The sequence below is a fragment of the Phyllostomus discolor genome, chromosome 2 (genome assembly GCF_004126475.2).
Source record: "Phyllostomus discolor isolate MPI-MPIP mPhyDis1 chromosome 2, mPhyDis1.pri.v3, whole genome shotgun sequence".
In the NCBI taxonomy this organism is placed as follows: domain Eukaryota; kingdom Metazoa; phylum Chordata; class Mammalia; order Chiroptera; family Phyllostomidae; genus Phyllostomus; species Phyllostomus discolor.
Genome location: NC_040904.2, coordinates 140,641,845 through 140,664,536, shown reverse-complemented (window position 1 = coordinate 140,664,536; position 22,692 = coordinate 140,641,845). Strand labels below are relative to the sequence as shown.

The 22,692-nt window shown below is 36.4% G+C and overlaps 1 protein-coding gene across 1 annotated transcript in view; it reads left to right on the top strand.

Annotated features, from left to right (window-relative positions):
- PTPRQ (protein tyrosine phosphatase receptor type Q) overlaps positions 1–22,692 on the top strand; it is a 250,188-nt gene that overhangs the window by 160,143 nt on the left and 67,353 nt on the right. Inside the window, exon 44 of the mRNA XM_036018637.1 lies at positions 17,427–17,548. Within this exon, the coding sequence (XP_035874530.1) occupies positions 17,427–17,548 (122 nt within the window). The remainder of the gene's footprint in view (positions 1–17,426; positions 17,549–22,692) is intronic.

The window sequence follows — 22,692 nt, the reverse complement described above, 5'->3', positions numbered from 1 at the left end:
AAATACACCATTACTCATCTGGTTGCAGGAAATGAAAATCTAGAAAGTGCTCTTTTCCTCCTCAACTCCACCAATGCTATAGTTCTACTGTGTGACCTAACACAACCCTCCATTTGCTTTGTGGCCATATTAGTCCTAGCCTTCATCACTACTACCATATTAACCTTGTTGACCTCCTGAGCCTGCAGGTGATCTTTTTCAAGCTAAATCAAATGATGTCACTTCCCTTTTTAAAGCTATCCAATGAGCTCCCATTGTTGTTGGAATAAAATTTGAAATTTCCGACATGATAAACAAAGAATTACATGACCTGACGCTTACCTAACACTTTAACATCATCTATAAACACTTTCTTACTTACCCTTACCCTCCATTCACTGGACATTTTTTCTATTACCTGAACATATTATACTCCTAGAACTTGGACCTTTGCATTCTCTGTTCCTTTTGACTGAAATATTCTTTCACCTTCATCTTCCCATGACCAGCCTTTTTATTTTATTTTATTTTAAATTTTATTTATTTTTAGAAAGACGGGAATGGAGGGAGAAAGAGAGGGAGAGACACATCAATGTGTTGTTGCCTCTCATGTGGCCCTCATGGGGGACCTGGCCTGCAACCCAGGCATGTGCACTGGCTGGGAATCGAACCGGCAACCCTTTGGTTTGCAGCCCATGTTCAATCCTCTGACCTACACCAGCAAGAGCTCATGACCAGCCTCTTTATAATGCAGACCCCACTTTAAAGGATCCAGATCAATTAAAGTTAGGGACTTTAGTTGCTTAAGCCAGTAAGAAGAAATAAAATCATAAGTGAAAATTTGATAGAAAAATGGGACATGGACTGAATGAATAAATTTTGAAGTCCCAGGGGCAACTGTCAGTTGCCTGAAGCAGTCAGACAGGTACTATAGCAAAAGAACCAAATTGATATAAAGTGATTGAAAGTGGTGGAAGCCATGGCAAGTTAAAAGAGAATGCACTGTACTAAGACTTTCAAAGAAACAGGAAAGTTAATTGTTTTTAATATGAAATATTCAATTCCTTGTTTGTGGTAGCTTGTTTTCAAATTTAAAAACATTCAGTTGTTCAAACCAAGCACATTAGTAGCCCAGATCTGGCCTGTGGGCAGTTAATTTTTAATTTTTGGTTAAAATAGACTTTGTGTCTATTTGCCTGCTGCCACTAAGGGATTCCACCCTATTCCTTATGAGCATCTCACTTGGGTAGTGCTTGCTTCTACCTACTATACTGAATGAGGAAGTGGACTTTCTAAATGCATAATTCCTTCAAGCACTCTAGACACTATGATGGAAAATGTTTGATTAGCATAAAACAACATATAACATGATCAATTTAGAAGCTTGTAAATGAAACATGGAAGTTGGATTTTTAGAGTCTTATGTTCTTAATTTGAAAATTTGGGAGTTTTTCCACTGGAATATCATTACTTCCATACCTCCATTTCCTGCCTTCTTTAAGGTCTATAACTCACTCACCAGAATTTGGCTATTTTCAATTGCCTACTACTCCATTTTACTCATTCTGGTTGGTTTAAAGGAATAATGGTAAAATATTTCAAATATTACACAATCAACATGAGCTTTTTGTAAAAAAAATTAACATTATTTTCCTCACTTTACCATAATGTCTTTCTTTGCATTTGGTGGTTTGTTTGTTTGTTTTGCTCTTGGTGCAATGCAGAGAATAATCTTGGTTTTTCCTTACCCCAGCTTCCGAGTCTTTACTTGACTAATCTACAGAGAGACTTTCTCATGAAGTACTAGCTTGTTTTTTATCTAGTATCTTTCTTCTCTCTGGGTCTAGTATTTCACTGCCACAATTTTAATTCACCATCACAGAATACCTTGAGCAAAAGGAAATTTATCTTACATAGATTTTTCTATTCTACTCCTATTTCCTTTTTCTTCTCTTTATTCTTGAGAGCTGATTTTCTACTCTGTTATCATCAAATAGAATTTTAAAAAATTTATTGCCAGAGGATACATGAAAATCTGCCTTTATTCCTCTGTGATCAAGTGAAAAAAGTGACAAGATTTATGTACAGGATGGGGCAAAAGTAGGTTTACAGCTGTGAGTATGCAAAGCATAGGTTATTCTTGTATTAGTTGGGGTGCATAGGAGAGGCAGCTGACCAATCTTTATCTTTCACAGCAATGTTTCTCTCCCTCTTTATCTCTCTCCTTTCCCCTCTTAAAAAAAAGATACTGCATATCTTGTTGCAGGTTAATATATATGGTGAACTAACATGTGCTACAAGAATAAAACAAATTAGAACAATCAAGCTACAAAAGTCTTGAAGCAGTAATCTTTTTCAAGTTAAAAGTAAGTAATGCTTAGATGTTGATCCTGCAGACCAAACATGGAAAGTGTAGACATTCTGAAAACATAAGAAATAATCTGGGACTTCTGGCCAAGATGGGGGTGTAGGTAGATACCACCGTGCCTCCTCCCACAACCAAAAAAGGACAAATTTAAAAATGAAAAAAAAATACCCAGAACTGCCAGAAAATAGAATGTATGGAAGTCCAAAAATCAAGAAATTAAAGAAGAAACATTCATCCAGACCAGTAGGAGGGGCAGAGATGGGCAACCTGGATGGAGAGGACTCCTGGTAAGGCAGTGGTGGGAGGACTGGGGTGGGCAAGACAGTGGCTGTCAGACCAGGTTGTCCCACACTTGCATGTGGATAAACTGGGAGGAACAACAAACTGCGAAACCCAGGGTTCCAGTGCTGGGAAATAAAGCTTCAAAACCTTTGACTGAAAAGCCTTATGGGGTTGTATGGCAGGAGAAACTCCCAGACCCACAGGAGAGTTCATTGGATAGACCCACAGGATCCTAGAATGTACAGAAATCCACCCACCTGGGAATCAGCACCAGAAGGGCCCAGTTTGCTTGTGGGTTGCGGGGTAACTGACTAAAAGCTGGCTGGTAGAGAGGTGAGCAAGGGACATTGTTCCCTCTCATCCCCTCCACTACATACAGCGCCACTACCCAGTGACATGGGTTGCCCCTGCTCTGGTGAATACTTAAGGCTCCATGCCTTACAGGTACTGAGACCAAAAAAAAATGGCCCAAATGAAAGAACAGATTAAAGTTCCAGAAAAAATAGAACTAAACGTTGAAGAGATAGTCAGCCTATCACATGCAGAGTTTAAAACACTGGTGATCAGGATGTTCATAGAAATGGTTGACTATGTTTGCAAAATAGAAGAAGTGAAGGTATGCAAAGTGAAGTAAAGGAAAATGCACAAGGAACCAACAGTGATAGGAAGGAAACCAAGACTCAAAGCAACCATTTGGGTCAGAAGGAAGAAACAAACATTCAACTGGAACAGAATGAAGAAACAGTAATTCAGAAAAATGAGGAGAGGCTTAGGAACCTCCAGGACAACTTTAAACATTCCAACATCCAAATCATAGGGGTCCCAAAAGGAGAAGAGGAAGAGCAAGAAGTTGAAAACTTATTTGAACAAATAATGAAAGAGAACTTCCCCAATCAGGCCAAGGAAATAGACTTCCAGGAAGTCCAGAAAGCTCAGAGAGTCCCAAACAAGTTGGACCCAAGGAAGCATACACCAAGGTACATCATAATTACATTGCCCAAGATTAAAGAGAAGGAGAGAATCTTAAAGGCAGAAAGAGAAAAGGAGAGAGTTACCTACAAAGGAGTTCACACAAGACTATCAGCTGATTTCTCAAAATAAATCTTGAAGGCAAGAAGGGGCTGGAAAGAAGTATTGGAAGTCATGAAAGGCAAAGACCTACACCCAAGATTACACTATGCAGCAAAGCTCTCATTTAGAATGAAAGGGCATTCTGAATGATAGCTTTTCCCAGATAAGGTCAAGCTCAAGGAGTTCATCATCACCAAGCCCTTATTCTATGAACTGTTAAAGGGACTTATCTAAAAAAAAAGAAGATAAAAAATATGAACAATAAAATGACAACAAACACAACTATCAACAACCAAACCTTAAAAAAACAAAAACGAACTAAACAAACAACTAGAACAGAAGCAGAATCACAGGAATGGAGATCACTTCGAGGGTTACCAGTGGGGAGGGGGAGGTGTGAGAATAGGGAAAGAGTTATAGGGAATAAGAAGCATAAATAGTAGGTACAAAATAGACAGGGAGAGGATGAGAACAGTATAATGTAGAAGCCAAAGAACTTACATGTACGACCCATGGACATGAACTAAGAGGGTGGAATGAGCGTGTGATGGGAGTACAGGGCATAGGGGAATGAAGGGGGGGGGGAATGAGACAACTATAATGGTATAATCAATAAAATATATTTTTAAAAATTTTAAAGAAAAAATAATATGGATGCAAAAATTACTAAGTTTTACATTATCTATCATTGAGTCAAAAATTGTTTCATAATATATGAGAAGATAGAATTTTGAAAGTGAAAACCTTACCTGAATAATATAAAAGACAAAGCAACAGTAAAAATTGGTATAAAATTACCATTTCAAATATGTGCATGTTATTCTTATGGCATCAAGTTGCATTCAAGCTCAGTAAAATAGAACTGCTTATCAAAACCTGGTGCTTCTTGATAAAGAGCTAGCAATTGATGGGTAGTTTGAGATCAATGTATTCACTTTGAATAACTCAAATAAAAGACCAATAAATATTATTTTAAAATGTTCTAAAATCCTGTGTAGAATTAGAAAATATGTTGTATTTCCTCTCTCTGAGCTAGTAAAGAAGGAAATCCAAATTAAAGATCCAGGGAGCAAAGTTAGGATGCAAGCTGAGAATTAAATTGGGTTACTTTCTGAATCAGAATCTACCACTGTACACTAGAGTGAACAAAGAAAACAGTATTCAGCCAACACAAGCTAACATTTATTTTTCCCACATATTCTGATCTAGATAACTGAAGCCAAGCTGCTATTCTCCTTAAGTCATCTGTGTAATAGCCATAACTCTGTACTTCATGCTGGGTGTGTATAGATACAAACAAGCACAAACATTACAAATGGCAGAAACACTTAACTTGAAACATTAAAATCTTGCAGATCATTTTACTAATCTTTTATTTTTCTGATTATCCCTATATTCAAAAGCAATTTGAATTGTGTGGGGGGAAGAATATAGACTGCCAAGTTTCTCTGTGATGCACAGTAAGTACTTATAATGTTGAGAAAATGTACAACTTTAAAAGAGTGTGGGTGTGAAATTAGTATGGAATGGAATGGAATTGGACTCTCATAATATGCATCTCCTATGGACCACCAGGCCTGGAAGACAGCAAGTAAGGCAAATTCCTGGGGTAGCACTTAGGTTGCGAAAACCACAGGATACCATACTCATGAGGAATTTTAACTACCCAAACATCTGTTAGGTTAAAAAAAAAATTCAACAAAACATGCCTCATCAAAGAAGAGTCCAAGGAATGCAACTTTATGATCTAAAAAGAAGAAAAACAAAATAGGGGGCAAAGTATGCCTTAACATTTTTTAAAATAAGAAATTGCTAATGACTTACCCAATTATTTTCTTTATGGTGTAATGCACTTATAATGTTCTGAATGCTATCATAGCAGAGGTACATGTAATCCTTTCTGTAAAGAAGCAATTATATAATGACAAGAAGTTTCATAAATGAACAAGAAAACATATTCCATGACATAAAGAACCCCATTTGATTCAGTACATTTTTAGAATACTCTCTACCCTGTTGCCATGAGAGGAAATGAATATAATTTATTCTATACATGGTGAAATAAGTTACATGCCATTGAAATTCTTCTAAGTTAATTGTCTGAGACTCCCAAATGCGTAATTCAAGACAACATCTCTGTCCTCTAGACCTGTCAATGGAAGGTAGTGATATGACTACTGAGGTTTCCACCAACATCTCACATCTGTATCACTGTTGCCTCTTCCCCACTAGAAACATTTTCCTGTGTTGTTCTGTGCCTCAGTGTATTGTACCATTATTCATCTAACTGTTGAAATGAGCAATCTAGGAATCATTTATAATTCTTTCTTGCAATCTTCACCCCCAAGTCCATATCTGAGTCTTATAGAATTTACTTTCTAAATATTTCTCAAATTTATTTATTTTTTTAAGGGCCTCTAAATCTAGACCCTGAAAACTTATCTCTTAGATTATTACAAAAGATTTCTGAATGGTCTTTCAGTTCCCATTTTCTCTACACCCCACGTGAACTGAGCTTTGGAATATAGCTATATGGCAATGTTATTCCTCTGCTTAAGATCTTTTATAGTTTTCTATTTTTCTCTTGTGTAAAAATTATACTTTTGAGTATGCTACATAAGGTTCTTTATGATTTTGCTTATATTCCCTATACATACTTTGTTATTTCTTCTTTGTGCTTCAGAACTTTGCTTTTTTTTCCCTATTGTCCTTTCTTTTGGAGAGCAGCCTTCTATAAATTCCTGTTTCCACTGTCATCCCCCAAAACTTGTTTCTAAAGTATTCATTGTCTAGTGTCATAATTATTTACTTCTTTCTTTTTTGTGGAACTCTGAGCTCCTTAAAGCAGAGGTGATCCTGTCCAATGTGTGTTTCTACCCTCCATGCCTACTCAACATTAGAGACTGAATGAATGTGGCAATCGAACTTGAGGAAGGCGTTTGACATTAATGTGGAAGTATCTCAACATCAGTCTTCTCTATATTGCAAAACAGTTCATACTAATTTTCATCATTTTTTCCTCTAACTTACCTTCCAAATACCTGCATAGTTATTGCCAAAATTAAATTTTTTCATGTTTGACATGTTCAGCTTATTTTATTTCACAAAATTAGTATATTTTATACTGTTAATATTTTTGATTTCCCTTTTCATTAATATAAGAAGTATGAATTACTGCACATAGGAAAAATATGTATGTAGTAGAGAAGGATTTTAATCAATAAATTAAAATAATAAATGCCAGTTTTAAATAGGTTGAAGTATTAGCAATATTTAAATGATTGACTGAGAGAACAAACTCTTAATGAATTTGTATAGCAAGCTGTATCATAATAGGTTGATAATCCATGAAGAAATCAGAGGAGAACAATGTCTAAATTTGGGCTGTGATGTGTGATTACAAGGAGAAAGTATTTGGATAAAATCATAATTTATGTAACATAATAATAAATACATAAAATTAAAGTATTTAATAAAGCATTCAACTGTATATTTAATTCTAAAGAGCTATTTCCAGGTTGTTAGCAGAGTTTTTCAGAATTAAAAAAATTTTTGAAACATCATTACATAGCACGTAGAATGTGTTTTTCAGTAAAATCACTCAAAATCAAAGGAAATTTTAAGGATTATTACTATGTTATATTTTAAAATCAATATTATAGAAAACCTGATAATCCTAAGGAAAACAAAAAGGTTAAACAATCTTTTCCCTAACATAGCTAGCTACATTTTATCATTTAAAAATTCAGATGAATTCTCTCATTTTCTTATTTCAAACTTCAAATATCATGTTGACTTTATTTTTCTCTTCTGAGACTTATTTCTCTTGGTTTAGAAAGAAGTGTGAAGTAAGCTTACTTCTCTGTGTATTTGATCATTGACCTTAGTTCATGTCTGCCTCAGTACTAAGCCCTAGGTCAACAAAAATTCAGCTCTATTTTCTTCTACATTTACTAAGGACGTGGGGAGAACTTCAATTTGACTATGGAAAACTACTCATTCTGAAAAGACCATAGGATTTATATGGCTGGTAGTTTAGGGTACTTTCTGATTGATTGGGTCCAGTAACTGAGTTGAGAACCCTTGATTAGATAAGAATAATAATAAGAGCTGAGCTTATCAAGTGTTTACTATATGTTGGCACTATTCTAAGAACTTTACACATTTTGACTCATTCACAGACCTCATTCATTTCTAGGGTAGATCCTTTGCTCTTAGGTTGTGACTAAGACTTGGGCAAAGGCTCATGATGGTATGAAAATACCAAGAGGTGGAGGGGTGACAAGTAGGATTACAAAGAGGAGATATTCAGCTGAAATTATAATGCAAAGGATTATATTACTATTACTATTAAGCACTTAAAATTAAACTCTTTAATAAAACATTCAACTCTATATTTAATGTCAAAAAAAGCAAAAGCAAGGTTGTTAAGCAACTTTTCCAGACTATATATAAAAATATTTTGAAATCCCATTTGCATAAGCAAATGGAATGTCTTTTTCAGCAAAGCATTAAAAACCAAACAGTTAAAAGAAATGTTAAGGATTATCACTATGTGGTGTTATTAGCTTTGACAACTGGGACTAAGAAAGACCTGGAGACATTACATAAACTTCCAGTGAGTAATCCAACCATCTCCATTCCCTATCACATTGGATGGGATTTCCCCTAATACTCATAACTTTACACTACACTTTTGTTTTTCCTTCCTTCCTTCCTTCCTTCCTTCCTTCCTTCCTTCCTTCCTTCCTTCCTTCCTTCCTTCCTTCCTTCCTCCCTCCCTCCCTCCCTCCCTCCCTCCCTTCCTTCCTTCCTTTCTTCCTTTCTTTTCTTCCTTTCCCACCCCCCTCTCTCTCTCTTTTAATTTTACCCTTAGTTTACCTGCATACAATGAATGGGTGCACAAAATAGCAACATTTACCCTGGCTCTAACATTCCATATGGTGATAGTCTCATCTGAATTATTCCAAGTTGATCCTACACAGAGCTTCAGTGAAGAGCTAACAATGTTTTCTTACATTTTCATGAAACATGCTGACCTGTCATCACTTTAGGAACTTTGTTACATGGAGGGAATGATGGTAGGGAGAAACCTCTTCTGGATTATCCAGAATTAAAGTAAGAGACCAGTCTGTGGACTGTTGATTGGCTGGATGCACGTTTGCATGTCTATCACCAGCTCACAACACCCCCCACCCCCCACCCCCACTACTTCCCTAACCCTTACAGAACAGCCATTTAATCCCCCCTTCCATCCTCATTACCACTGATGACCTACTCCGAAGAACAACGACACTACTTTTTCAAATGGTCTGTTGGTGTTGTGGGGCAGTGGTTCTGTTTTTCCCCCCCAAGAAGTTTATTTGTGCAGACCAGGGACAGGGAGGCCCTACATCTCATAGAATTTATTTGGCTTCTTGGTGGAGAAGTGTCACTTGTGCTGGCGAGGAAGGACCCGGTGAGGCAGGGGGAACCTGATCTTGGAGTCTTGGAACTGCTTGACTGCCAGTCAGTGGCAGGTGCTGCCCACAGTCTCCTCCACCTCCTTGATCTGGATTGAGAGGGCGTGGGTGTGGTTCTTAAACTGGTACAACTGGCATTAGAATCAGTAGAGGGGTTGGGGCGGGGCCTGGTTAAAACACTGAGCGCTGGAGGCTATGCATGGCTTCTGACAGCAAGTCTGGGGTGTGGCCTCACAATTTCCTTTTCTAACAACGACCTACGTAACATTGTTGCTGCTGGTCTGGAGAGAACATTTCGATAACCACTGATGTAGAAAGTTATTTTATAAACATGATGCATTCCTAAAATGCTGCTATCTGGTTCTAAAAATAATGGTACGAATATTAGAAAATTTTCAATCATACCTGGCAGAGCTAGCATTAGAAGTGTCAGGATTTTTGTTTTTGTTTTTGTATCTTATATATTTTTCTTTTACCTTAAGCCAGTCGGAAATGAGTTGGAAAACTACTAATTAAGTATCAAAGGAAAAAGTCACAGAGTGAGTCTAATGCTGTGGTTCCCATGAGGCATCCCCAGTACTTGTCAGGGAGGCTAATCAGAAATACTCTCAAGCTCATAGTATTTGCCTTTTGTGATACCATCTTGCTGTTAAAAAATGTAACTATAAAATAAAATTGAAGTCTTGTAAAACAATAGGAGATATTTAATACAACAGTAGTATCCTTTGTTGGGCAGTGAAATCACTGGGCTCTAAAGAGACATCTAACACCAGGGAAGGAGAACCAATTACTGCAGCATCATCACCATTGGGATTCATCCTAAGATGCTCTTGGCCTGCCTAACTATGGTCAGTGTAATTGCTGAACTTCAGGGCCCTTGCTATCTTGAATTATATGACACAAGAAATACACCCCAACTACCTGGTCACAGCTTTAGTCCTAAGAGATTTCCAAAACTCAAAGTGACCAGAGGGGAGGCGGGAGGAAGATAATGGTGGAAAGACGGGAAAGGGACTAGTTAAAGCGCATGTATGAATGACCCATGGACATGGACCATGATGTGGGGATGGACTGTGGGAATGGGGGGTGGGATGGATGGAGGACAAAGGGGGAAAAATTGGGACAACTGTAATAGAATAACAATGAAAAAATCTTAAAAAAATAAAATTAATTAATTAATTAAAAAATAAAACTAAAGCAAATTCTTTCAGTTGTGCTGAATCAAAGCCAACTCACAATTCCAGAGGTCACTAATGTTTGTATAGCTGAGGAAAAACATGGTCCTTCATTTAGTGATGGCAGTAGCTAGGAACCAGTGGCCCAGTGTGCCAGACTCTGAAACTGAAAGACCCTGATGGGTGGGCCCTTTAAGTAGACTTTAAACTGAACTGAAATTCAAATAGATGTACAGATGATTTAAATTATTTGTGTACAGAGCTCAAGATTTTCTGTCCTTTCAGTTGCTTTCAAATAATTTATTCATTTAACTTATTCTTGTAGGAAATTCACTCTAGCATGGCGCAGTAAAAACCATGAAGTATTTTCTACATTTTCATCATTAAATTAAATTTACAGGGATCTGCAGAAGGCAAAGTCACTAATAAGTCTTTGAATGTGCTTCTTCTGAAAGTATAGTATTAGACACACCAAAATTTGATGGTTCTTAATCAAAGTGGCATAGACTTGGGAGCATTCAAACTTTCCTAAGGACTAGGCAACATGATGGTCTGTCCAGACTCCCCTCTCAGCTAACACACTCAGCACAGGGACACAGATGGATGGGGAAGATGACCCTGACCCACATAAGACCCACATTCCTGTGCAAGGATAGAAGCATGATAATCAGGAAATGATGGTTGTTAGTTACAGAAAATGCATTATTGTGGAAACCAGGGGAAAGTGCTTATGAGAGGAAGTGATTGGATTATGGGGAATGAGAGAGTAAGGATAGATCATTCCTACTGAGTAAATTGCTGTGATTTATAAGAGAAAGGGTATAGTGGTATCGTGGCCCATTACTGACTAGATTCATTTCACAAACAATCCTAAATCAGAATGTGACAGTTTATGGGGAGACAAACAAAGTCTCCCAAGGATGCTTATAAGTTGCTAAGCTTTTAAACTGACACTTTTCAACTCCCATACCTTTATTGCCATCAGCTTCTTTTATTTTGATTTTTGACATTCATAATTGTAATTTTATATTAATTCCCCTTATGTCAATCTAATAGGAAATTACTATACACTGTGATTAAAGAAACAATACTGGATTATATCCAGTTATTTGTTATGTATTTGGATCTTGATAAATTTCAAAAGAAAATTACTGAAGAGAAATTTGAAATTTTTATGTACTTGCAAATACACTATAATATTTAGACAATGCTAAAATAATTAGATGCTATTTTATAGTAGACTTGAACATATGATATTCTAAATATGTCTCTAAATTGTCTATGAATTAATCAAATGATCATTGTCATTGCTTTATATAGATGGAATATATATTTTTATATATTATGTGCCTATAATGTGTTCATATATTGATTCAGTTATACATGTGTTTGCTTTTGAGTTTAGATTTAAGAGTTCTTATTGCATCATATTCTAATCCTTCAAGTATACAAACTGTATAATATATTCTAGGAGAAAGTTTTCACAAAGGAATCAACAAAGGAAACCCTTTGTAACAAAATAGGCAATTTCATCAAGTTTACTGAAAATGCAAATGTGTAGAGTGATTGTTTCTTAAAGAGAAAGAAAGAAAGAAACTGGGAAAAGTTCAAGAAGTGACATTAAAGTACATCTCAGCAAGGGGCTAAGTACTTTGCCTTTTCATAATGATTGATTACTATATAGACCTTAAAATATTTAGTAGTATAAGTGGTTACTGTGTGCCATGAATTCTTTTTGAAGGCCATTATTCTCTCAGCTCTGCCTGGGGTAGTAGACTCTCCCTGATTAAGGCTTTGATTTGCTAGTGTTAAAGCAATGATTGAGTGTTGGCATTTTACTAGGAAAGACTGGGAGTTGAAGTAAGGCATCATACTGCTTTGCAAGCTGGTCATGACACATATTTGCAAAACCAGCCAAGGTTTTCCTTGGGAAATGATTTTGGATCTGTCCTTAGTTGAGACCCCAAAGATCCAGACTAAGGAGCAGAGAAGACATGGACACATTTCCCTGGAAATATTTCCAACCTGAAGCTACCATCAACATGGTCACAGAAAAATCTTGTCAACTTTCTTAGCCACAGAAGATTCTCAGTTAGCTCTTTGTGATGTCTGGGCAACAGTAATGTACCAACCACCTTGTCTGCCTGTTAGAATGAGTGAGGTTTAGAAGTGTTGTCCTGACAGCCACTGAATTGGTATACTTTACAGAGGCACTGAATCACATAGATTCTAGAGATAGTCTGCCGTCTTCTGATCTGATTCATTCAACCCATCTTCCTGGTATAAGTCAAAACCAAGGACCAAAATCTCTAGAGGTCCCTTCTAGTTCATAATATAAACTATTGCATTTCTCCTTTTTCCCCTGATAACTGTCCTGACAAAGACCTAAGCAGTGGCTTCAAAGCCCTATACAATTGGGCCCCCATTTCCTGTTGAACCCTCATTCTGAATCGCAGGAGTTGTTGTTCCTAGAACACACCAGGCACAGTCCTGTCTCAGCGACCTTGCACTATCCATTTTCCTCCCCGTAACACTATTCATTCAAACATCCCCAAGTTCCCTTACATCTTTCAAATCTGTGTTTAAATGTCACCTGCATAGAGGGGCATTCCCTGGCCACCGTATTTAACATAGCAACTCCCATCAACTTCCCCATTCTCACCATGGTACATATACTTTTTCACATGGTATATTTTTGCTTGTATATTGTATATTTATCCAAATTTTTATACTGATATTATTTTCTCCCTCCACTAAATTGGAGGTTCCATGATCCCTGTCTCTTTGCTTCTTGTCTCTATCTCCAGCACCTCAAATGTGACTAGCTGGTAGTAGTTACTCACTAAAGAGCTGTAGAATGAAGAAGAACCATTACATACCAGAAGCTCTATATGAATAGGTCCACACCCACATTGATCATATCTATGGGCCTTGTGTTTTTTAGTGCCAGGAACATAGAAGGTGCTCAATAAATATTTGTTCAGTGATGAATATATAAATTTCATCTAAAAGCCAACAGAACATGTGGATATAAATAAAGAGGAGGGAAGCCAAAAATATTTTTTGTCAGATACCACTTGAAATGTGTGGGCTGTCATAAAATTTTTTCTCCAACAATGGTTCTTATAAAGCTGCAAGTCAGGATTTGCCAAAACACTAATAATCAAGGGGCCTAATAAATGTATGCTTAGCTTCTAGCCCATCCTCTTTTACAGAGTCAAAGGCAGAAGGTAAGCCATTGCACCCCAGGCCCCTGTGGCTCAGTCAGTTGGAGCATTGTCCTGTATACCAAAAAGGTCACAGGTCAGGGCACATGCCTGGGTTGTGGTTCTGTTCCTGGTTGGGGTTGGGGTTACGCACACAGGAGAGGCCACCAATCAATGTTTCTCTCTTGAATTTTCTCTCCTTCTCTGTCTCCCTCCCTCCTCCTATTTCTAAAATCAGCATGTCCTTGAGTAAGGATTAAAAAAAAAGGAAAAGAAGGTAAGCCATTGAAACCCACAAAACATTTTATATTTTTCAATACATGTTTCTCCATGAGGAGAGTATGTAATAATTATCAGTAACTTTATACTTGGTCCAGAAGTTCATCCACTCATTTACTATATTGAATAAAAAGATTCAGAGCTACTATTTGTTAAGAAGAAGGTGAGCGTGACATTTCTAAGGAATAAGTTTGAAAAGGAAGAGTGTTGCCAGTCTTGAAAATAGAGTGCGTTATTCTGTGAGGACACCCAAACACAATCAATCATGCTGGTGCTGGGAGAGTTCTCATCACTCTCACTTACTGTGTATAATAACCTAAACAAATTATGCTGCAATTTGAGTCAGTTTTCGTAAAGCTAGAAATGATAAAATGGAAGATGTCAGGATATACAGATTCCATAACCTTTTCTACTATAATTATTGGACCCAATTCTGCCATCGTTACTAGCACCTCTCAGCTCATCAAATCTCTGGATGATGGAGCAATCCCTGGATGCTTCCCTGGGCCACTTGGACTGGACCTCCAAGTCAGTGTTCAAAGTGTTGCCCAAGAGTCAGAAGAGATACAAGGAGGAAGGATATGTTTGGGGCCCTAAAGACATTTTCCCACAGATGCTTCCTTAGACACATTTGCTGGATACCTCTATAGCAGCAATTGGCAACCTTTCTATCTCATGGCACACATAAGCTAGTTATCAAAATTCTGCAGCACACTAAAAATATAGATTTTTGCTGATCTGACCAAAAAATAGGTATAATTTGATTCATGCACACAGGACAGCTATTGTTGTGTTGGCTGTTGTCACTTTTTTTTGGGGGGGGGCAATCTATGGGAAAAGAGGTCAGTGCTCCTGACTAAATAGTCAGGTATTTGTGTTTTCAAAATTCTCACAGCGCACCAGGGTGCCCCTTGCAGAGCACTGGTTGAAAATTGCTGCTGTACAGTAACATTTGAGTACTGTTATTAAAATTCTTCAATGCTATTATTTAAAATATTTTTATATCATCTCTCTTAAAAATTTGTTCTTATACTGATAATTCATAGAGTTGAAGATTGTCACTATTATTAACATCTTAAATACTTATCTGGCATTGAAATTATACTTCAAGCTCTCTTCAGAACATGCAAATCACATAAAATAGATATACAAGTTATACTATCCCAATTTGTAAGGAATTATCTGAGTTTTTTTTTTAAATACAACCTTTTCTATCCCATCTTCCTAGTTTTAGACTCACCTTTCTAATTACCAGGTAGGTACCTCAGTCCTCCTCAGTTTCTCAGATTCAACAGGTACAAGTCCAAATTTATCATCTCCTTCCATAGTCTTATCCCTACCAAAAACCAGTATCTGTTTCTTTTTTTTAATAATGATTATTTTTTTAAAAAAAGATTTTATTTATTTTATTTTTAGAGAGGGAGGGGAGGGAGAAAGAGAAAGAGAGAGAAACATCAATGTGTGGTTGCTGGGGGCCGTGGTCTGCAACCCAGGCATGTGCCCTGACTGGGAATAGAACCTGCGATGCTTTGGTTCGCAGCCCAGTATCTGTTTCTTAATGTGCTGTTGTGACTTCTATCAGCATTCTCCCAATATTAATACAAGAATTGCCTTTACTACTTCTTCCTTCTCAGTTTGTGTATACATCTAATGAGCTTGTGAGTTCTTTTTAAATTTTCTAAATGACTCTAGGGTTCGTATCCTTTCAATACCTACTTATCTACTGTCACTGTTCTAAGTGAGGGTTTCATCATGTCTCACCTGGTTTTTTGGAAGTGGCCTATATGGATTCAGTGCTTCAGAGCACTTATCTTTGTCAGAACCTTCAGTGGTATTCTATTGTTTAAAGAATGAACTTCAAACTCCTTAACATTATAATCAAGTGAGCTCTTACTTTCCAAGTTAGTATTTGAAGTTTGTTTCCTGATACATTCCTCCATGAGCCCTGGCCTCTCTGTGACACCTCTATTCTTTTCATTTAGGGATTCTGACTCATTTCTGTACCACGGATTCCTTTGGCTGTCTGGTGAAGTGCTTGGACCCCTTCCTAGAGTAACATTTTTTAATGTATAAAATAATAAACAAAAGGTTTCCAAAGAAAGCAGTTTGATAGTAATAAAATCTGTCTGTCTGTAGACTCTATTGTTTATGTCTTTTGGCTTTGCTTATGATCCCCTTCCCATAGAAGTGCCCCAAACCCTCTCTTCTGATTACTGAAATCCTTCCCACCTCTCAAAGCCTATTCAGTTCCCATCTCCTCTGTTCAGTTTACCTGGACTGCCTGCCCCATCTGTATTCACCACCTTGCCCTTTGCTCTGTCATAGACTATTTGCATTTCTAATTAAGCCTTATCTTTACTTTGCCCTTTATTATAATATATTGTATTAATTGACAATGATGGGCCAAACACTAACTGACCAGTTTCACATGTTTCATATATTTCTTTTGAAAACACTATGAAATATGCATATGGGGAGGAAACTGAGATCCAGAAATTTTGTTCCACCAGGATCACACAGCTTTTCCTTTTCTATAAATTATTTGAGGAATGGAATATTTTATCTTCTTCTGTAAACCTTTTCAGGATTTTTGGAATAATATTTGTCCAATAATATTTGCTTATGTAAATTTAAAAATTAGAAATTCTGGGAAATACTTATTTCCCAATAGGTAACGTCTCTAGAATTGACTAGGGACCAAAGGAGCGCAGAAGTGTATGCAGCTACATTCCTGAGCCAGTGTCTATGCCAATTTGCTGGGAGTAAAATATCTCTTAGTGTTCCATAAACCCATCTAATACCTAGGGGTTTCACAAATGAAAAACTGACATCTCACATGTGAGTGAAGTCACGTGGTTCCCAGGTCTCTCTGACTGACGGAGGGTGCAGCGACTGTGTGTGGTGGGCACACAGTGTACAGGTCAGGTGTCTTAGAAAGGTATGCTTGAAACCTACGTGGTCCTATTCACAGGTGTCACCCCAATAAATTTAATTTAGAAAGAAAACTAATGGTTTTCATTAGTCAATTCCTTAAAGTATTATCTCTTGTACTCTTGGTGAACAAACAACAATAAAAGTAGAACAAATTAAAGAATTTGTCATCATAATCCTGAAAATGTTTACATTTGTAATAAGATCAGTGTATAACTTATTTACTGTGCTACTCCCCCAGTGAAAACAGTGAAACCAACTCAACTTACATTCATCTGACAATACATTCTGAATCTAATTACCTTGTGTCAATTCCCCTTTTCTGTAGTCAAATATGGTTTGCAAGTTTTCTTAAAACAACATTGTTAGTCTATGTATTTTAGAATAAAAAGATTTATTTTAGCAATAGTAAAGGTTTCTTTTCAATATTATTTTTAGTTTAAAAATCATGCATTTATGACCATTAATTTCACATGTAGAAGTTCTTTATGTATAGTAATTTTGAAAGGAATTACATGTTTTTATTTACCAACACCTACAGCATGCTGTGAGCTATAAATTAATGAATACTTAATTCATTACAGCTATCCATTTTTTATGGTCTTTTCTATTATTATCCTGTAGAAAATACTAACTCAAACATAGATGAGTAAATGATTTTCTGTTTTTCTAGCTCCAGATGGTCCTCCTGAAAATGTGTATGTAGTAGCAACTTCACCTGTCAGCATCAACATCAGCTGGAGTGAACCTGCTGTCATCACTGGACCGACATTCTACCTGATAGACGTCGAATCGGTAAGGCTTGTCGCACCTTCTGCAATATGCAGTGTCGAGTGTGGAAACGAACAAACAGGAAAACCAGCAAACAAAAACTCATAGACACAGACAACAGCTTGGTGGTTACCACAGGGAAGGCGGGTGAGAAGGTGGTAAAAGGTAAAGGGGTCAAGTATGTGGAGGTGGAAACAGATTTGACCTTGTGTGATGGGCACATGATGCAATATACAGATGATGTATCATAGAATTGTACACTTGAAACCTATATAATTTTATTAACCATTGTCACATAATAAATTTAATTAAAAAAGAAAAACAGGAGTTTAGTTTCAGAACCAAAATATTTGTGTTTTAATCCTACCTCAATTAGACATTAGATGACTTACTTAACCTGTTTCAGTGTCCACATCTGTAAAATAAAGATTAATAATAGATAATAGTATCTATGGTACAGAGATTTTGTGAAGACTAAATCAATTAATATGCATAAAGAATTTAAAACATTGTTTGACAAATAATGAGTACTCAATATGCTAGGTATTATTAACATGACTTTTATTACATTGATCCTCAGGGTGTAAATGACGTATAAATAAGTGATTAAATTGATAATAATACATTGGTTTAAAATATAGTGAAAAAGGACTCATAATACCAAATGAGAAGGGAGAGGGACACTAGGAGAAATATATCCCAAATAAATAACATCAGAGCTTAGCATTATCTCTTCATTTGCATGATCATATTTATCTAACAACATTTATATGTAAATATTACTATCTTCATTTTGCATAAAGAGAAACTGAGACACAGACATGACAAATAATTTCTCACATGGCAGGGACCTTGCTAAGACCAGCAGGCAGTTGCGTAATATGGAAAAAGAAAAGCCATTAAGTAGCAAATAAAATTTGCCAAATCGAAATATACACTCATCAAAATCACTTTGTATCAAGTGTAGCAAGAATTCAAACAGATCCTAGCACTGGGATCTGTTTGAATTTCCCTGGGATTCATTTGGAACTAAACAGTCATTTAATTCCTTCCTCCCCTCATTAATTCAACACAAGTCTTTCAGTAAATCCAGCATGCCAGTACTATTACAGCTTCTGGATATGTAGAGGTAAACAAAACTGATGTGATCACTGTCTTTACGGAGATTATCTGCAGCTCATTGAATGAATATATAACTATCTACATTCAAGAATCCCTGGCTTCCAGAGCCAGGAAGAACATATATCATTGAATATAGAACCCATGGTGCAGCCTGAATTTTGCCAAATACTAGCCACAAGGACATACAAGTCTTTCCCTAGTAGGTTACAATTAAGCAAAAATTAACCATTTCAAATAAAAATATATGGGCACAGATATCATCCTGGATGACTCTACTGGAAATTAATGCATTTTGTAGTTATTTGTTTATTGTCATCTTTATTTTTTTCAAAATAACAAATACTTATTGAGCAACCTTTATTTAACAAAACAAGGATGGAAAACAAAGTTTTGTTCTCAAGTAGCTCACAGTTCAGTGGGATACACTGGAATATAAACAGCTAATTATAAAGTGAGAAGTATGCAGTTTTTCTTAACATTTTTTATTGTATTTTTTCCATTACCATTTTTACCCCTCTCCCTGCTGCAATCCCCACACTGTTGTCCATGTGCATGAGTCCTTATTCCTTTTTGCTCAGTCCCTCCACCTCCTAACTTCCCCCCACCCTTAGCTGTCATCCTGCTCTCCCTCTATGAGTCTGTCTCTGTTTTGCCTATTAGTTCAGTTTGTTCATTAGATTCCACATATCAGTGAAATCATATGGTATTTGTGTTTCTCTGACAGGCTTATTTCACTTAGCATAATGTTCTCCAGGTTCATCCATACTGTCACAAAGGGTAAAATTATCTTTTTTTTTTCAGCGGCCAAGTAGTATTTCATTGTGTAAATGTCCCATAGTTGTTTTATCCACTCGTCTACTGATGGACCCTTGGGCTGCTTCCATATGTTGGCAATTGTAGATAATGCTGCACTGAATGTAGAGGTGTTTATGTTCATTTGAATTAGTGTTTGGGTTATATCCTTTGGCTATATTTCCAGAATTATATATACTTCTAGGGATCGCTGAGTCAAAAGGCAGATCCATTTTTAATTTTTTGAGGTATCTCCATACTGCTTTCCACAGTGGCTGCCCCAATCTGCATTCCCACCAACAGTGCAGAAAGGTTCCCCTTTCTCCACATCCTCAGCAGCACGTTTGTTGAATTATTGATGATGGCCATTCTGACAGGTGTGAGATGGTATCTCATTGTGGTTTTAATTTGCATTTTTTTCTGATGATTAGTGACCTTGAGTTCTTTTCATGTGTTTATTGGCCATTTGTATGTCCTGTTTGGAGAAGTGTCTGTTGAAGTCCTTTGCCCAGTTTTTAATTGGGTTTGTTTGTTTGTTTGATATTGAATTTTATAAGTACTTTATAAATTTTGGATAGTAACCCCTTATCAGATGTATCAGCAAATATGTTCTCCCATTCTGTGCATTGTTTTTAATTTTGTTGATGATTTCTTTTGTTGTACAAAAACTTTTTAGTTTAATGTAGTCCTATTTGTTTATTTGTTCCTTTCTTTCCCTTACTTGCCTGAGGAAATATATCCAATAAAATATTATTATGAGCAATGTCCAAGATTTTGCTGCCTATGATTTCTTCTAGGATTTTTATGGTTTTGGGTCTAACATTTAAGTCTTTCACCCATTTTGAATTTATTCTTGTGTGTGGTGTAAGAAGGTAATGTAGTTTCATTTCTTTGCACATCTGTCCAATTTTCCCAACATCATTTATTGAATAAACTATCTTTAGCCTATTGTATGTGTTTGCTTCCTCTGCAAATATTGACTATAAAGATGTGGATTAATTTCTGTTCTGTCTGTTCTGTTCCATTGATCTATGTGTCTGTTTTTATGCCAGTACCATGCTGTTTTGATTACTACAGCCTTGTTGTATAGTTTTATATTAGGTAGCATGATTTCTCAAACTTTGTTCTTTGTTTCCAGGATCGCTGTTGCTATTCAGGGCCTTTGTGGTTCCATATAAATTTTTGAAATATTTGTTTTACTTCTGTGAAATATGTCGTTAGACTCTTGATAGGAATTGCATTGAATCTATAGATTGCTTTGGGTAGTATGGGCATTTTAATGGTGTTAATTCTTCCTATCCATGTATATGCTTCCTGTTATTTGTATCTTCTTCATTTTCTTCAGTGTCTTATAATTTTCTGAGTACAGTTCTTTTAAATCCTTGGTTAGTCTGTTATGGGGGACATAGGATATAGACAATACTTCACAGAACAGGTTAAATTTGTTCTGGAGTTTGAGAAATGAATAAGGGTTTACCAAGTAAGGAAGTCTGGAGGTGGAACAGAAAAAGGAAATAAATAGAACCAATCTAATTACTAGAATGGTATATAAAGCTACCACATTTCAAGAATAAATAAAAATATTTCATAAATATAGGTGATCAAATTTTATATGAGCAAATACCTTGAAACTGACTGAAGGGAAATGATGAGTCAGAAAGGTCTGAGGTGTCAGCCTGGGCGAGTGGACAAACGATGGCTAACAATAGCAGAGACAGTGTCGGGTTAATGAAGAAAGGTGGCAAATGTTACACATGCTGTATTTGCAGGCCCGGAATTGTTTTGGATTTTAGTAAAAAATTTTAAAGATATAGTAGATCACATACATGCTGTATCATATTTTTACTTCTCAACATTTGTTATCCATTGTTTTCATTGAAGGCATTGGAGTAGTTTAATTTCACTTTATAAGATCTTATGGAAGTGTAGAGAGTCCTTGAGTATTGAAAAACCTGACTGCAAATCCTGTGTCAGCTACTTACTTGTACGGAATCTGAGGAATTCTCTTCAACTATATAATCAGGGTTCAAGTAGCTATAGTGTGTAGTCAGGCAAACATAAATGACAGCCAGATGAAGCCAACTGGGGGGGGGGGCAGTGGTGGACTGGGCACCCATGTTCCATTATGGGAGTCAGGTGCCACTCGTCTCTAGATAATTGTTACCCAGAATGAGTATAAGCCTGGTCTTAAGGAAAATTTTAAAAGCCAGATGCTCATGTGATATTTAAATATTGACAACTAATTAAATCCACACTTTCTACCAGTGGGAATATGCACCTCATTAGTGGGATTTCCAGGGTAATTTTTTCCTGCCATTTCAGAACAATGGAATATCTCCTTCCACCTTTCTGTCTTAGAAGTGGGAGCAAGCTATTAGGCTTTTTCCAAAGCCATATCCTTTATCAGCTTTTTGTTGTGTTCCTCATAACAACATTGGATTCAGTTTTAAAAGCTCTTAGAAAAGAGCATTTGAAAACCATATACTGAACAAAAAGCCATCTTTCAAAATTACCAGGGAGGGTCATGTTGAAAATGAACTTAATACTGAAAACAGTATGTATAACCTGTTTTAGAGTTTCAAAATCATATACCTCAGAGGAACATGCCTAACAAGATTGAAATTTTCTGATGTTCACCTCAAGAAAAGTCCTTCCTTAGTGCTAGAAACTTTACCTGTGTTTCATCCCTCCAGTGAATAGTCCAGACCCTCCATCAAAGGCGGACCATGTTTAAATAAGTTATACAAGCATATTTGGTACACCTAACAGTATTAATTTCTGCACATTTAATAATTATGACACCCCCAATTGGGTTCTTATCCAGTCATGAATAGGGCTAGATCTGGGTTTCTTTTTAGTTATACTGCTTATTTTATTTTATTTTATTATTTTTATTGTTGTTCAATTATAGGTTGTCCCAATTTTTCCCCATTGATCTCCCCTGCCCCACCCACGCCTCACTCTCACAGTAGATCAGAGTTTTTCAAACTGCAGTGAAGACCAGCATTTTAAAATGAATTGGAATAAAATTTAAAAATGTATAAAATGTCAAGTGTGTTTCAAAAAGAAGTTGTATTTCTGAACATTGTTTTTCAGATACTCTCTCACACACACCCACACAGGGTCTGGCAGAAGGGACGCCTGCTTGAGTGTGGTTGGTGGGGTAATAACATGGATGTAATAATTTACAGTTTTAATCTGAATACTTCACCCAAATGTCATATAATGTGTTTGAGTGTGATATTGTTTTGTTG